We start from the raw sequence: 16,932 nt of genomic DNA, 5'->3' as shown, positions 1-16,932 counted from the left end.
CTCAAAATCTAATTCTCCCTTAATTGCTAATGTTCCTACTAATTTTATTTTAATTGCCTTTATCCCGGCAACGTCCACTGAAAAATCTGTTGAACCAGTTGGACCAGCTCTAATCCACTGCCATGAGAGAAGTGGCTGCGTTCCCCCCCAGTGCTGCACACATTCTGGTCATTACGCCTGACTGATTTAGCCGGTCACTGGTGATGTCTATGGATCAGCTAAATGGGATTCGAAAATGAATTAGATTAGGTGGCTTTTCCCGGCTTATTCTTCTCCCGTCTCCTCCCCATTTTTCCCCACTGTATCTGTCCTTTTACTCAGTCCTCGTGTTCCCGTCTCCTCTCTCTGCCCTTCTCATTGACTTTCTTGTTAATACATAATGGTCGTTTGCTTTTTATTATACTGCTCGTATACTCTTAATAATTGGACTGGACTGCCCAGTGCTCCCAGACTTCTCATCACTTTTGCACTGTAGAAACATGCTGGTGTTCATTAAGTAGATTGGATCAGCGGCACAACCTTGATTACTTCACTTAAATTTTGTTTGAACTGTAACTTTCACTCGAAAATGGAACCGCTACAAAGTCTCTCCACGGTCCGTCTAAAAAGAGAAAACAGCTGCCGCGGTGTTTTAGCAGATTCTTTTAAAAATACCAGCGTGTTCCATTGATCCTCTCTGCACTCTGATGACCACTTGATTTCAGGTCTGCTTTTAAGATCGTACAGGCTTCTTTTAAGTTGCAGCGCGGCTTCGCTCTCACTTCCACCGACCTTTAAACTCTATGTACCACTTAACTCCCCGAAGCCATCGGCCGCTGCTTTTATGCTCGTTCTAAAAACACAAAAAGAAGAACTGGCGGTGGAGGTTTTGCCACGAGACCGCGACGCTGACTGGGCCCCCGTAGGGTCAAAACTAAACATGGAGGAGCGGCGTTCAGAGAAGCAGCTTCCTCAGACACTTGAGGTACGCTTCCACTCTTTAGGTTGCTGTCACACACTTGCCCAGTCGCCTTATACAAAGAAATGTGCCTCCTTCCCTCATCTGGACTTTGATATGACCGACCTGATGAGATCACTTTCACCAGTCTCGACTCAAACTCTCTAACAGCGAAGCTTTTGCGATGGTTTGTCCTTTCGAGCCTTTATTTTTCTCCTGTGTTGTCTTAACTTAAGCAGTTTTTAAATGAATCTCCTCCACTTTCTGCCACTTTATTTCATGCTGAATCCAGTAAAGCACTTTGCAACCCCAAAACAGCATTTATTACTTTTCAAGATAAAGGGAAGAAAAAACTGAGGGTTAAAAAGAGACAACAGAAGTAAAATACCTTTCCAAAACAGCCATATTAATGCATTTAAAAAGTTTGGTGTGTAGTAAAATATAAAAACCATTCGCACTCTTCCTAAAAAGATAAATAGGGGGTTTGATAACACACTCGGTTTTGTGCCTGTATTTCAGCACTATGTCTGTTCTGTTCTATCTTTTCCTTTCATCTCTGCACGCCGCTGTCTTTTTTCCCCCAATAAAATAGAAGCCCTGTGGGAAGTGACATTTCACAGCCCAACAGGGAGAAATAATCAAAAAGGACAAAATGCTAACATAGACTTCCTCTTCTTCTCCTCGTTTACTCTGTTACTACCTTGAGCAGTTGACAAAAACCTCTCTGGTCTCCGGGTCAGCCCTCTTTCCTTCCACATCCTCTCTGCTCGACCTGTCAGCAGCCCCCCTCCTCACCTCTTTGCTGCTTATTTTTTCCTCCTCACCACTCCGGAGCCTGTTTGCTTTCCTCTCTGGCTGTTTAAAGTCAGCTTTCAGAGCTACACTTTGTCCCTCGTTCACCTTTCCAGCCGCTCGCTGCACTGCTTCTCGACACGACTTCTCTCACCTCATCTCTCCCCGCGCTTCTTTACCCCCCTGTTTATCCCTCGCTCTCCGTCTCCTTTCTGTTTGTTTTCTCTCCTGCGGGTGCCGCGTCGTAAACACTTCGTATCCCACGGCGTTTCGGAGAGCCTCTTTTTAATGCAAGCCAACTGTCGTGCACAAATGCGCACGCACACCTCTAGCTATGTGACCGAACCTTTGCAGCGTGCTGTACGTCGGCAAAGAAAAACCCAAATGCCCACTTGCTGGGAAACACACACACTCACACACACACTCAGTGTCACTTGAAGCTGACAAGCCTGATAGGTTTGCTGGTGCAATAATAAAAACTTTCATGTGTATGCCGATAGGTCTAAAATCACTCACCGTACACCCCCCCCCCACACACACACACACTGATACACACTCTTAGATAAACAGCTCACACACCCCACAGTGTCTGGTGTAAACAGACCCTTCTGGTGGTCTCCCTCTCCCCATCGCCCCTCTCAATCTCTCCATCTTTTGATGGCCCTCTTCTTTTTTCCACCTCTAGCTGTTTCTCCCCATGTCTCTCTCTCTCTCCCCTTCGCTCGCCCAGTGCATCATCGCCCCCTCACTTTCTCTCTCTCTCCATATCTGTCTGTCCATTCCTTTCTTCTCTGCCTTCACTCTACAGAGGGCTCTTCATTTCACTGGAACGATGGATGAGAGGCTGAGGCCATCTGCGAGAGCTGATAAAACCACCCTCACAGACACGCACGCGCACGCACACACACACCCTTGCAGATACTGACATACATACAGATGCAGAAACAAGGACACGCACGCATACAGAGATGCAGATGCATCACTAAACCTGTAAAAGCACACTCCAGTGAGCACACACTGGGGAAAAAAAGTGTAAACACAGCATTGGGCACAAAGAGACACACACACACACACACACACACACACACACACACACACACACACACAACCGCTACAGCCAGACAGTAGTTATGTAGGACACATGCGCTGAAACCTCTTAGACATATTCTGCATGTCAAGAGGGAGAGAAAGAAAAGAAAATGAGGGAAAGATGAGATGAAAGGAGATGCCAAAAAAGTGTAAAATTAACTAGATGAGAGCTGGAATAAAGATGAGCAGGGAAAGAGTTGAGGAAACACGGGGGTCAGGAGGGAGGGTGAAAAAAAGATGTGCAAGCGATGGAAGGCAGCGGAGAAGAGTGGGTGATGAAGGTTTGGGGAGGAGGAGAGGCAGGAGGAAACGAGGGATGGACAAGAACAGCCCGGAGGACAAACTGCGCAGAGAGAGATGAAGTGAAGGGAAAGTTGAAGGGTTGGGCAGCATGTCGGATGACGACGTAGAGCCTTGGTGAAAACACAGATTTATTTGAAAACAAAAGAAAGAACTGAGCTACTTCCACAATCCTGAGACAACAATGGCTTCCACAGTGCATCCGCAGCTGAACGGCTTGAGCGTCGCAGGGACCAGACACTGACCAATGATCATTAGCAGCACATACACTCTATCTATACTCTATGCGCCCATCTTCCCATTATAATATATTCCATCGTCGTAATTAAGCTAAATATTGAGAATGAAGTTGTGTGTTTTGGGGAATCAGCGGCCAATCAGAGCCACCTCTCTGTCTAACCGGTCCAACATGAGGACTCACACTTCATTAATTCACTGTAATTCTCCTTTTCAGGAGGATCAGAAAGAGCAGCGGCTGACGTGCGAGCCGGCGCGCTGACAGACACCATCTCTGCATTACAATACATCTGCGCGTTTCAACAGCTCAGGAACAAAGGCTCGCCGTGGCCCCGGTCATACTAATGCAGGGCCGCTGGAGGGCACGGGGGACTTTTTACAATGGCTACCACCGACAAAGAGTCCAGGAGGTCTTCTTCAGTCGCTGTGTTTCTCCATTAGCATGCATGGAATCGCTCGTCTGCCAGTCCGACTGAGTAGCCACGCTCTCGGAGGAAACACGCGGCTGCTGTCACTAATATAAATTAAAAGTTGTGACTTTGGCTAAGAAAATGAGGTCAGATCCATGTTGTGATTAGGCTGACTTCTCCCTACGCTGCCTTCGCAGCTGAAGGTCACATACGTATCTCAAAATTGGCCTCAATAGAAATGACTTCATGAGTCAACTTGGTTAGTTACAAAGCACCAACTACTAGCCTACGACTCTTTGTTTAGGTTTTTTAAAATCTCAGATACTCACCATGAAGTCATAAGTGAGACGGTATTCAGTCCTGTTTCAGACTGTGAAAGCATTCCCGGTTATGTCATGTCAGTTTTGAAAGCTAGAGTTTAATAATTACTGCAGTTTCTCTCCATCTCTTCATCACATGCTACCAGTCTCAGACCATATTTAACTTAATTCCGTCCAAACCAACCATCCCTCCAATGATTTACTTCTGATCATTTTGCAAATTAGATCAGAGCCCAGTGTCCTAAAATGCAACAAATGGAACTATAAATGTAATTCAAGTATTAATGAGGGGACAGGAGAACTATGTGTCTGAAAACTGAAAACATATTTAAAAAAGAAAAAAAAAAAAAGCGGCTTTGATGCTGAGAGATCTGCAATTTCGAGCCCCTGGATATTTTTCCTCTTTAAAGAATAAAGAAAGCACTTTGAGGGAAAAGCATTCTCAGAAAATGATTGCATGTTAATTTTAAGAACACACTGGATTGAATGTTCACTGGGAAAATTCAGACAGCTCCTCCCTCCCTCCCTCCCTCCAGCTCCCCCACATCACTCCTCTTCAATACAACACAATTAATGGTGCAAACATAAGTGAGAACTGTTCCAAATTAAGCACAGTTATGTTGCACACTTCGCAAAAAAAAAAAAAAACGCTGAGTCGCAAAGCCTTTGCTAATGTACAAGGGACCTGATTAACTCTGACACACACGCAGTGCAGACAAGGGAAGTAAATAACTAAGCATAGATCCTATATGTGTTCAATGTGAATGCATATATTCTTCCACCACACGCACAAAGACGAGACTGAAAAACAGCCGTCTGAGACGCTGGAGAAAAGAACATAACTGCAGGATAAAGAGAGTGTGAGACACCTTGGAAAGCATGAACCCTGAAGATATGAGGAGAGTGCAGACTATAGAGAGAGAGATGAACAGAAGAGAGAAAGGAGGAGCGAAGGGGCAAAATGGTATCCTGGTATATGGGGGGGGGGACAGAGGACCAGGTGTATATAAAGAGAAGAAGGAAGAGATCTGATTTAGAAATAAACGAGTTAGGGAGGGGCGAGCACGATGGAGGAATGGAGGAGAAGATTTCCATAGAGAGCAACGCAAGGAGGGAGAATGAGAAAGGGTGGAATGATGTAAGAGGAGGGAGACAATAACAGAGTACACATAAATGGGGGGGGGGTTAGAAGGAAAAACGACAGAACAAGAGCATAAAAATGTGATGAAAAAATAAAGTGAAGGGAGACCCACAAAAACAAATCAGCAACACGAGAGAGAGGCGAGGAGCAAAAAGAGGGAAAAGAACAAGGGAGGTGGAAAGCGGGGAGGAGAGGACGGGGCAAAAATAGACAAGAGGTACAACGTGGAAATGGGGTGAAAGAAAACATGGAAAGAAATATGAAGCCGCGAAAACAAATCAAGTGACAGAGCAGAGGGAGAGACGGAACGGGGGAACGCTGCACGGCGAGAGATGAGAAATGACAGCGAGAGACAGAGAGAGAGAGAGAGAGAGAGAATAATAACAAGAGAGGAAAACTAGCACGGAGGAAAATATGAAATGGAAGAGGGGGGAGATGGGAGGGAGATAGCGACAGAACAGATAGAAAGAGAAAACACTGGAGGAATGATAAATGAGAACAGTTAGGAGGGAGGGAGGAGAGAGCGGATCGGCTGGAAAAACAACAGGAGTACGAGGCTGGGAGGACGCTTGTCAACAGCGGGGACATTCAATTATAGACACGCTAACACACCTGTATGCATGCAGACACCTGTATGCGAAGTGTTGCCCACACATATAAACACGGATGCAAAAACAGGAGGAAGCTGATAAACTAACAGCAGGAAGTCAGGAGGGCACATGGAAATGGCTTCAGGGAAAAGGGTGCGAGGGATAATAGGAGGAAAGAGACCTAGCAGGGCGGAGGGAGATATGGGGTAGAGGAGAATAGGACATCCATTGCTATACATCCAGTTATTTACTGAGAAATAAAGCACGGCCAGAGATGTAGCCTGTTCCTGGGGAGCGGTGTAGGAAAACAACATGTCACTGCTTTCTTCCTGGCATGTGGTGACCCTCGATGAATCTACCGCCGCTGAGAAACTGAGGGCTGCGGCTGGAGCGTCACCATCGCTCACTGGAGCATCTTTTCAGAGTGTGATCAGGTTTGGATTATTCAACGAGGAGCCAACAAGAGGTCAAAAGCCTCGGCGCGGGAAGGTGAACCAGAGGGGAGGGCATCGCTTTTCTTTGATCTAGATATTTAGGATGCGTATTAGCAATGAGCTTAAATTTGTGTCCGCCTGCCTGTGAAAAATGGAAGTGGACATATAGAAACTGAAAGAAAAAGTACTGCAGGCGTGACCTTCAAACTCTTACAGCGATATATGGAGCTTGGTATGTTTATGTTGACAACTTTTAATAAACCTTTCTCTTCATGCACAATTGTCACCAGCTGGATGTCAAGATGATTCTACGTGTGAGGGCTTTCACTCTGAAATTTAACTGCACTGTTGCCGCTTCTTCAACTTAACCTAGTCGATTTTAATCAAACAATTATGGCAACAACATCAACAAGTTTCTTTTACTAGCAGCTGCGTGGTGCAAGCGGCAAATCCCATTTCAAGTGAAAGCAGCAGCAGCAGAGTCACACTTGCCCTCATGTAACTCTCGCCTCTAACGGCACAGCACAACGTTCTTACACGCTGCAAGAAAAATGACCTTTGGCTCTTTTATTATTAGGCCCTGTCATTTCTCTAACCGTTCCATAATGTCACCAGATAAAAAGCTGCTCCTGGAAGGTATATCTTCGCTCTGCATTGTGACGAACTTGTCTGCAGCGACACGTTTGCGCTAAGGTAGAGCACTCAAAGGAAGCGAAGTGTGAACTCCTGCAAACTGTATTTAAAACTAATGTTTCTCTTACAGAAATGCTGGGATTTCTGCTTAAAATGTGGTCAAATGGTCATTATTCCTCTGTGACATGCATCCATTTGCTGGCGCTGCTGCAACAGATCAATCTCCCAATAGAAATGATTTAACATCTTTTCCAAAAACTGAAACAGGTAATCATTACTGCTCTCATCACTGGGAGGAGTTCTACATCATTGCGAGTGACCGCAGACTGCGTAACGGCAATGATCCCGAGAAATCCATCGCATTGATTGGCTGTAATAGTTGGGATTTCCTTAAAGGCACGTGGAACCAGGAGCGTTTAAACTGGAAATTGTGAGTGTGACAGAATTTCACAGAGTGTGCTCAAGCATGTTTCCCCAATTTTCAATAAGCTTTGGTCTTTGAATGGCAATGGATTGTGGTTTTCAGCGCTTTAGACTCTCCTGGATGAGCCGCAGGAACAGGATGGAAAACAAGTCTCGCTGTATTGACTCAAATGTGCAAAGCAATTAAAGGGGGGGGGGGGGAAAGACAATGCAATTAGGGGCCGAGGACGAAACATTCCTCAGCACTTTCAATTGTTGAATATTTGTTATTAAAATGTTTCTGACTCCATATTATTACTAATGATTTCTGTGCAGGCTGTATATCATTAGTAAGGATTTTCGTCTGGCTATTCTAATAAATGAAATTACAGATGACATGCAGAGAAAGGAAAGGGGAAGGAGAAGGCATCAGTGAGGCAGAGAGGGGGAAAAGAAAGTGAGACAGTAATTGGACAATAGCACCTAATGCATGAGCAGAGAATTGAGTGGAGGGTGCACTAATGGAAGAAAGGGAGAAATGTCACTTCATAAAATACAGGGCTAATTTGGTTCCATAATTGCCATGGTGATGAGTGGCAGAGAAAGAGCTGGCAGTGGGGGGGGGGGGGGCAACATACTTAAAAATTGATGAGATTTGACCAGAGATTATATGGAAAAAATCCAAGAAGAAGTGCAGTCGGGAAAAGGACACAGTGACAGTGTTCCTGTCACACAGCAGCGCACCACCCGCTCGCACTCTGCACTCAAGTCAGCTCACGTCGGAGGCTCTCTACGCATGACCTTCTCAAGGTCAAAGGTTGTTTCTTTGGAAATTACACCCGGTATGGCTGCGTGTGTGTCGGTACCTGCAGTGCTGGTGGTTTGCCCTCCTGCAGGTGTGTGTTCATGGTGTTCTAACAACTGGTCAGGGGTCCTGAGTGTTACTGGAGTTAACAAGATGGCATGTGAACAGTGTGTGAACACACGTCCCTCTATTTTTATAGAAAAATCTCTATTTTTCTCCTTTCTGGACACTCCTCACTTGTCGAGCTTTAGTTCGGTTCATTAGGTCGAGAGAAAGGGGAAAAGAATTTCCAATTTTCAGGCGAATTTGAAGCAAATTCTGCTGCAGAAAAAGAAAACAAAATGCAAATGAGACGCATTACCATCAACTGGTTTGGACTGAGAAAACTTGGCTCTGCTAAGAGTAGTTCTGGAGTGAGCAGAGGTCGGAACTGGAAACCTTGAAGGAGTACAAGAAACAAAACCTTGAACATCTACGATAGAAAAATAGAGATGTCGTCAGGGGTGGTTTGACGGCAGAAACAGCTGAACAGTCTTGTGAGTTAAATGTTTGCTTTTTGGAATTTTCCTGTTTCTATCAACCTTTTCTGAAGAGATACTTAATCACTCATTTATATCCACTTTTTTTCTGCTAAGCTCACTGTAACTCTGTTTTAGCTCTGTTAGATTTTGTGCATTTAATAGTTTAGCTCTTGAATTCATGTGAAATTCACACGCCTGGTTGGTTCAGAGCACAAATGAACAACGTCAGTGTTTTCACTGCTGCTTATTGGTTTATTTGTTGCAGTCAATTATAGAATAAATCAGACCCAAAACACTTAAAATAGGTGCGTTTAGATGGCATTAAAAAAGCGTTGAGGAAATAATTTGGTGGAACTTTTCTCTTTCACCACCAATTGCAAAGGTGACTGACTGTTTTCTTTATGTCAGTGAAGAAAATGAAAGATAATGGTGACAAATCGTGACACTGACAACAGGGCGGGCCGGCGAGGGGTGCAGGATGTTTATGGTGTGCAAATGGAGGTGTTTACGATGGCGCGTGAGGCAACACAAACGCACTTCCTCTAATTAGGACTCAACCTATTTTCAAATTCAAAACTGTTCTTTGGAGGATAGAGAGCACGCTCACACACACATACACACATACACAGAAACACACACACACACACACACACACACACACACACACACACACACACACACACACACACACACACACACACACACACACACACACACACAGTGGCATTGTAAAATGTATTATTAATGCATGAGTGACGTATGCAAATGTGTTCCAATAAAAGACACAAACAAGAGAAAGATGCATGTTGGGGTGGTGGAAATAGAGAGACAGATGTGAGTAACTGCTTGGCACATTGTGGAGAAAGACAACTGATTTATGGGATGAATTATGGGATGGCAGTTAAATCCTTTCCTGATATTCAAATTCAGACTGATAAGGAATGGAAGACGGAGGGAAGAGGATGAAGAAGTGAGGTCTTGAAGCTCCCTCCAGGCTTCCAACACTGCCAGAGTGAGGGCTCCTATCCCTCTGCAGCAACATGAGTTTAAAAAAAAAAAAAAGAGAAAGAGAGACGGCAAAGCGAGGGAGAGGAAAAAGTGAAATGAGGTGCAGAGTAACGGAGGAGGTGAATAATAGGAACACGGGGAGGAGAGAGGAACAGCAGGATTTGGCCTTATTACTCGCTGTCTTTTCGTGGAGACACGGTGGGAATGTTAAAAGAGGCTGAGGGAAGAGAGGAGAGGAGAGACAAGATCAATGAACGGACGAGTGGACGGAGGGAGGGAGGGAAACATCTGCAAACAAGGTAGTAAGAAATGAGGAGCAGCAGAAAAAGGCATGAGGTTTGGTGGGACTGACACATGGGAAGAAAGAGGACAGAGGAAAGAGACGGACGGAGGATGGATGGCACGGTCAGCCATGGTGGAGCGATACACCGCAGATACATGGAAGAACCCGTGAGAGGCCGATGGATAAATCAGCAGATAGATGGAAAGATAAAAGAAGAGTGATCACGGCTGTCCACGCATCACGTTCACTCCTTTACATCTGCACAGTGTGAACATCTCTCAGCCCCCCTCCTCTCTTCTGTTTTCCCCCTGCACTGTACCACAAAGCTATATTTCCCTCCTCTTTACTTTACAGGAGTAACATGATTTGGGGCTTCGGTAAATTGTCTCATCACCCACTTATCGCACTATGGGAGAAAAAGGCTTTTGCGCTCATGCTTCTTGGAATCGGCTTCACATCTCACCGAGCTACACTGATCACAGAGCTTATGTGCCGAAAGGTTTGTGGATACACAGGATGTGAAGAGCGGCTGCCGAAGAAAAAAAAAACAGATTAAAATACAAAATGTCAAGGTGTTGCTTTAATACTCTGCCTCCTCTGCTTCCCTCCCCGCACGCTTGATCCCAAAGCACGCAGTCCATCCCTCCCTGTCACTCTGTCGACAGGGCTGCCGCTACCCTCCTGCTATGACATCCATCACTCCTCATCCTCGTCTCCCCCTCCATCCCTGATGCCTCGCTTCGCGCCTTGGTCTTATTATTTTCCCCCCTCTGTGCACCTCTTCTCTGTCTGTCTTCTTTGCCCATACGCTGTATTTCATTTGCTCTGTTATATGTTGTTACAGCTTTAACATATTGAAAGGTGACATGAATAATAAGCAAAATACTTATGAGCTGAGACATTTAATATAATTTACACAACACCGCGTTTTGTTTCCAGAGCAGCAGCAAAGCTCTTTCACTCAGAGCTGCCAATTATAAACTAACCTTTAATGACATTTCTTTAGTATAAATTTATACAACTATATTAAACGCAGCATATAAACCAACGTCCAGCATGTGGTGATGTATCAGGTATTCGCTGAGAAACAGAGCTGTCAGCCTCAGTGGCTCACCGGGCGTTCAGACCAGAAACATGCTGCGTTCAGGTACGGGTGGACATACGAAATACAGTTAGAAAGTGGGGTTGCATGTCAAGTAGAGTTGCAGTAGAATTGCAAAGTTGTGTGCTTTCATAACTTAAAATCGGCAGGTGATTTGAGGGGGGTGAGCGGGGATTCTTGCCCCCTTCTTAACCTGCCATCTGCAGCCTAACTGTGCTGTGTATTGATGTATCCATGGCGCTGTCCATGGTGCTGAAGGAGCAGACAAATTTGTAATTATGCCACCCTTCTGTCATTTAAATGATATGCTAATGATTACCCAATTCTATACTATATTGGAGCCTATATACTCTACAGAGTAGTGTAATTACAACTACTACTGCAGAAGAAGACCACATGATACTGTCAAAAGCTCCGCAGCAGAGAGGACGTGGATCTTGGATCGAAACGGTTTGCAGCTGGCTCAGTTCTCATTTGTAAGTGCAGCTTTCAACATTCAGAGTGGACTGACTGAAGAGCATTTATCTGTCACAGGAGGGAAAACTGCCTGCGCTGCAATGAACAGCACCAGTCATCGTGCAAGCGCGGCGCACCAGCACGGGCTGCGACACCGCAATTGCAGGTCAGACCTTCAAATAAAAAGCTGAGTAGTGGTTGTTCTTAATACTGCTCAACCTCTCTCAGTGCACACTATCTATCTTCCCTCATTTGCTTCCGTTGCTCTCTTGTATCCTCTTTGCTTTCTCTCTCTCCGTCCTCACCTGCTCTGAAAGCTCCATTAAAAGGAGATGAGAGAACAAGACAGAAAGCTCCCGTGTGCCTTTTCTTCCTTTATCCATTTTCTCCCCACAACAGAAAATGAAGTCAAAGAGACGTAAAACAAGCGTGTACCATTACTGATTTGACCTGTTGGATCTTTGCTTCTGTTTTGTTCACAAACACCTATCAGGCTGCTGTCTCTAAGTACAGTAAAAGAAATACTTCCCCCTCCTTATCTTGATGCCTTGAGCTCCTCCATTTCTGTGCATTTCATCTCTTTTCCCTCCCCTACCCCCTCCCCCATTTCCCTTCTCTGCTGTGCTGTCTTCCTCCCTTCTTTGATACTCCAGTGCTGTGTGTGAGACAGCTGATTTTTGCCTTTCTGGAAGAAGTAGCCTTTCTGCTACAGTGTACAACTCCTGCCCCCTCCTGCTGACATACGGCAGCTTTTTCACACCGAGCGAGTGACAGCATTTTCAACGGCGCTATCGCCACATGAATTTCAGTCCAAAGCTTAACGCCACTGCGGCATCCTAAACTCTGCTGTTCGGCCGTTTGCTCCTCTAAGATTTGGCCTGTCTCGTTGCGGGGCTTCTGTAGTGGCTCTGAAAAGGGCACAGAAGTGACTCCACGTGGCAAAGCTCATTATCCAAGTTGCTTCGGGTGCCTCGAGTGACCAAAAGTCCATAGCGTGCCGACTTTCTCGCCCTCCTGGCTCTTCACCTTTCACTGCGCCACTCAGTTGCTGACCTTGTCACATCCCTTCGGTAATAATTTATTCATCTGTCCCTCAAACGTGGCAATCCTCCATCCACGCTTTCCTGTGTTGATTGTGTTTGGTTCATTCATATTGCATGGTAATGGTCGGGCTCGCAGTGTTGACAAGTTTCATAGCTCAACTGCATGGCTAAATGGCGTATGAGAGACAGAGAGAAAGAGCGGGGTGGGGGAGAGAGACGGGGGACAGATAGAGGGATGAGTGAAGGGAGTGTGAGATGGAAATGGGTGGAAGAGGGAGGGAAAAGCGGTGCTTGAAGGGGGGGATGTGGAAAACGTGCATTATTTTAAGACGAGTGCTAGGTGGGAGCGAAGAATGGAGCGACGCGGGGGGGTGGGGGGGTGAAAAGGGAAAATACAGGGTGGGAAAACACAACAGAAAGTCCTTGAAGTGAGAAGGTCACAAGCTATTCTGTGGCTACTCTCCTCAGACAAGATTCTGAGAAGAGCACTAAACAGCGCGAGCAGCTATTTTCACAGTGAGAGGTAATGCACCCTGAAACGGAGAATGCCACATAATGGGGATGTTATTTAAACAGCTTAGATTTTTTTTTTTGGCCTGCATGCCCAGACCAGGTTTGAATTCGAAATGCACGACGCTGATTTGAATATGGCTCAGAACCCTAAATCGTCAGGTAAACGCTTCATCTGAATGCTTGTAGTCTGATCACAAACTGTTAATAGACTAAAGCAACGAGCCCAGGGTGATAAATTGATGGACTCATATGCAATTGAAATAAATCTGTGTGCACAACACTGCCATTTATTTCTCGCCCCCGCTCTGAACCGGGAGACAGATGACTTGTTTGATTGGAAAGCCAGCGGTGCAAGTCAAATTCAGTCACATCCAAGGAGTCAAAAACCACTGTGTTGAGTCACCAGGCAGCAGAGGCAGTATTTTATTCACAGCATCCATGATGTGCCATAATACCAAATGGGGCTGCAGGAATTTATAGTCTCCCAATTGCAATAAATTTGACATGCAGACAATAATATCAAAATCATTGATCAGCCTCCCTCCTCTGCTTCTGTGTACTGCTCGGCTGCAGGTTTCTGACAGAAAACAGAGCGCATGTCGCAGACTCATTTTTTAGCTTCTCTGCACCGTTAAAGAATTAATTTCACTTCTATTGCCCTCAAGCAGAATCCTCCCACAGTTAGCAGAGGCTAGGCTACAGACCAAACATAGCCCAGCCATAGCACTGAGCCCTCAAGGCTTTCCAAGTACTGCGCTCAGCTAAGGTCAAAATCACCATTATCTCTCAACATTATCTTTAACACAGGGTTCAATTTGTTTTAATTCTGATAAATGGCTGTTTAATTCTCATTAAACCTTGTTTTAATTCTAATCTGCCATTTTCATTGATTCAAAACAGCTTTCATGACCATTTATTCGTAAAGCACGCTTTGTGACACTGCTGAGGCCTATAAAAGCCAAAAGAGAAAAACCCTGAAAGAAAGGGGGAGGACGGCGGATGATAGGCGGAATAAAAGGAAGAGAAGACGAGTGGGTGGGTGTACAGTCTAGGGTGAAGGGCAAAAGGACCTGACAGGAAAAAGCATCCAGGGATCAGACCTCATCAGCGAGAGAGACGCACGAGAGACACGATGAGAAATGGCATACAGTATAGGGTGGATAGACTGTGCAGGATATACGCTTGTGGACGGACGGATGCGTCACTCTATATATCATATAATGTATGAAATAGATCATATAGTGACCTTTGTGCCATCTCATGAGAGAACAGTGTCAAAGTCAATCACTGGTCCTCTCACACAGAAGGCACATGGACACACGCTCTCAATACTCACGCATCAACAAGCATTTAAGCATGAAAGCATTTATGAACTAAATACATGTTTATTAACCTTCCTCACAGGGAGATAAAGGTGAGCACAACCTCAGTCAGTCATGCAGAAACACACATGCGTACAGGGAAATCATCCCACTCGCAGACCTCATATGGCAATGCGCGTTCCTAATTGCAGCACTGAAAGCTACTACATGGATCAATGTGACAGACCTATAATTCAAACGCTGGTTAATCTCTGCAGCTGTGACTTTGCGCACATGTGATCACACATATGCCGTTGGACACTCTGTTATCTCTCATTATTACTGAGCTCCATTAAGGGAATCAAACAACTGTTTGTGATGTGAGAGGGATGCCCGTACCATAGATGGCACTGAGAATCGACAATTCACTCAGCAGCTCTCGCCACTTTTCTGTTCATTGCTCCCATTTTGCTGCCATGTATGGCTAATGACGCCATGTGAACTTAAGCTCTCAAAAGCGGCTGCTTTCACAAGGCTAAATGTCAAATGAAGGCTTTGTTTGACATTTGGCACGGAAGGGGACTTAAATGTGATTCGGTGCTGCTCTGCAAGCCAAGAATATGATGACATATGGACGAACCTAAAGCTGCCTCCATTTATCACGATAAGCAGAAGACAGAATTATGCCGTAAATGTATCTTAGAAGCAAAGAGCTTAATGTGCCAAATTGGGATCAGACGTTTTATCGCTGTCACCATGTCAGTGATACAGAAAATGAGTTTCATTTGGTGTTTATGCTCCTTTTTGCCGGGAATCGAGCAGCGTGTTGGAATGATGTGGCCATTCACACAAGCCTGGGACATGATTTGAAATTGTGCACCTTGCAGACTTTGTAAGTGATGTGTCAGTATGGCAAAGGTCTTCCGGTCATTTTAAGATGAAGCCTACCTCAATTCTTCCTGTGTCTGGTTGGAAGCCTCTGGCCGGGTCTTCGGTCGTCACCCTGCACTGGATGGCGCAGCCGTTTACCCTGATCTTGTCTTGTTTGAGGTTGAGCTCCGGCAGGCTGCGGCCCTCGCACACGTGCAGCTGGGCGTGCACCAGGTCCACGCTGTTAAAGTGAGAGAAAGAGCAATGAGGTGACTAAAGTGTGTGAACAGCCCTGAATTTCCCTTGGTGTCACTATGGCTTATCCCGGCTTGCTTTAAAACACTAGTGAGGCCGTTTATTCAATGCAAACATTTTCAGCTGTTCTTGGCCTCAGCTCTGAATATGGATTTGCAGCAGATGTGAGGATGTTTCCAGCACTTCTCATTCCAACAAATGAATCTGTGATGCGTGACAAGAAAACAATCCCATGTGGATACCACTTAATAGCAAAAACAAAGTAGATTAAAATAACCAAACATAGAAAAATTGTTATAATTTGATGTTGCTGAAAGAATTGCTCCTGGGGAGGCAAACAACAGAACTTTTGTTTGACTAGAGATGAGTACGCGTGCTTAGGTGTGCTATGAAGAATCTTAATCAACCAGGTCCCAGGATACGTGGGAGCAAGCTCGCAGCTAGATCATTGTTTTTTGATCTTAAAGAGTAACGGTTTGCTTCCATTAAAATGTCTCTGCTTATATGTACAACACTGATTCCATACACGTTTGGACGCTGTGTAAAGGATGCCCCTATTCACACCCAACCATCTCACCTGTTTACCTGTGGAATGTTCCAAACAGGTGTTTTTGGAGCATTCCACAACTTCATTCAACTTCACTAAACTCCCAAGGAGACGGTTTCCCACTTGTGCCGTCACACCAGCGAACACACACACTGTTTACATTAACAGTGCGTTTTATTAACAGCCTAAAAGCGCCTTTTCTGGAGAACATTATGCAAATTTTTAGTCGGTAATTACACAATATTAGAAATAATTAGAATATGAGAGGGACAAAGAAGTTCTTTTCTTGCATTTTAATGAGTTTTAAGGCTTAACATCAATTTTGGCCCATCTTTATGCATTTTATTTAAAAGCATCGCTTAAACGGGACTTGCTGGGTTAAGCTTGATGACCTCGCGCAGTCAAACACAGCCAAAATGTGTAATACAGTTTTAAACGCAGCAGTGGACGGACGCAGAGGGTGAGGACACACAATTCTTAAACGGCTGCATCCCTGCACCCAATCGGCTGCCAAACACAAACATGTTGGGCAACTGGGAAGCCTCTCCTTCTTAAAGAGTGAATGAGAGACAGAAGGCACACACATTAGCAAACACGCTCAGATTTTGGACCCCGTCTTGGCTTCCGTCTCCTTAATGTCTCAATTAGCTGGTATCCACACTCCGGCCAAACAGAAGGACAATTATCCATCAGCCTGGTGTGAAATGTGTTGGTGGAAAAAGCAGATCCACTCTTGATAACTTGGACAGGCGCTAACATCATGTTTTTGTTACATGAATATGGTGGTGTTTTTTTTGATTTAGACAGCCCCGGTTGAATCTTCAAAAAAAAAAGTCACTTCATGAGCAATGACAATAGTTATGGAAACGATTCTCAATTTGTCTGTTGCTTAATTGGGACACTCATCTGTTACCAGACTCACATAGTAACTAGCCTCCTTGGG

At 45.0% G+C, this 16,932-nt stretch overlaps 1 protein-coding gene across 1 annotated transcript in view; it reads right to left on the bottom strand.

Moving 5' to 3' along the window:
- The window catches only part of LOC139351094 (pyruvate carboxylase, mitochondrial-like), a 251,754-nt gene that overhangs the window by 160,501 nt on the left and 74,321 nt on the right, over positions 1 to 16,932 (bottom strand). Inside the window, exon 11 of the mRNA XM_070992772.1 lies at positions 15,266 to 15,428. Coding sequence (XP_070848873.1) covers positions 15,266 to 15,428 — 163 coding nt within the window. The remainder of the gene's footprint in view (positions 1 to 15,265; positions 15,429 to 16,932) is intronic.

This window comes from Chaetodon trifascialis, chromosome 23 (assembly GCF_039877785.1).
Source record: "Chaetodon trifascialis isolate fChaTrf1 chromosome 23, fChaTrf1.hap1, whole genome shotgun sequence".
NCBI classification, from domain to species: domain Eukaryota; kingdom Metazoa; phylum Chordata; class Actinopteri; order Chaetodontiformes; family Chaetodontidae; genus Chaetodon; species Chaetodon trifascialis.
Note: the sequence above shows the minus strand (reverse complement) of the source record. Positions and strands in the feature narration are given on the sequence as shown.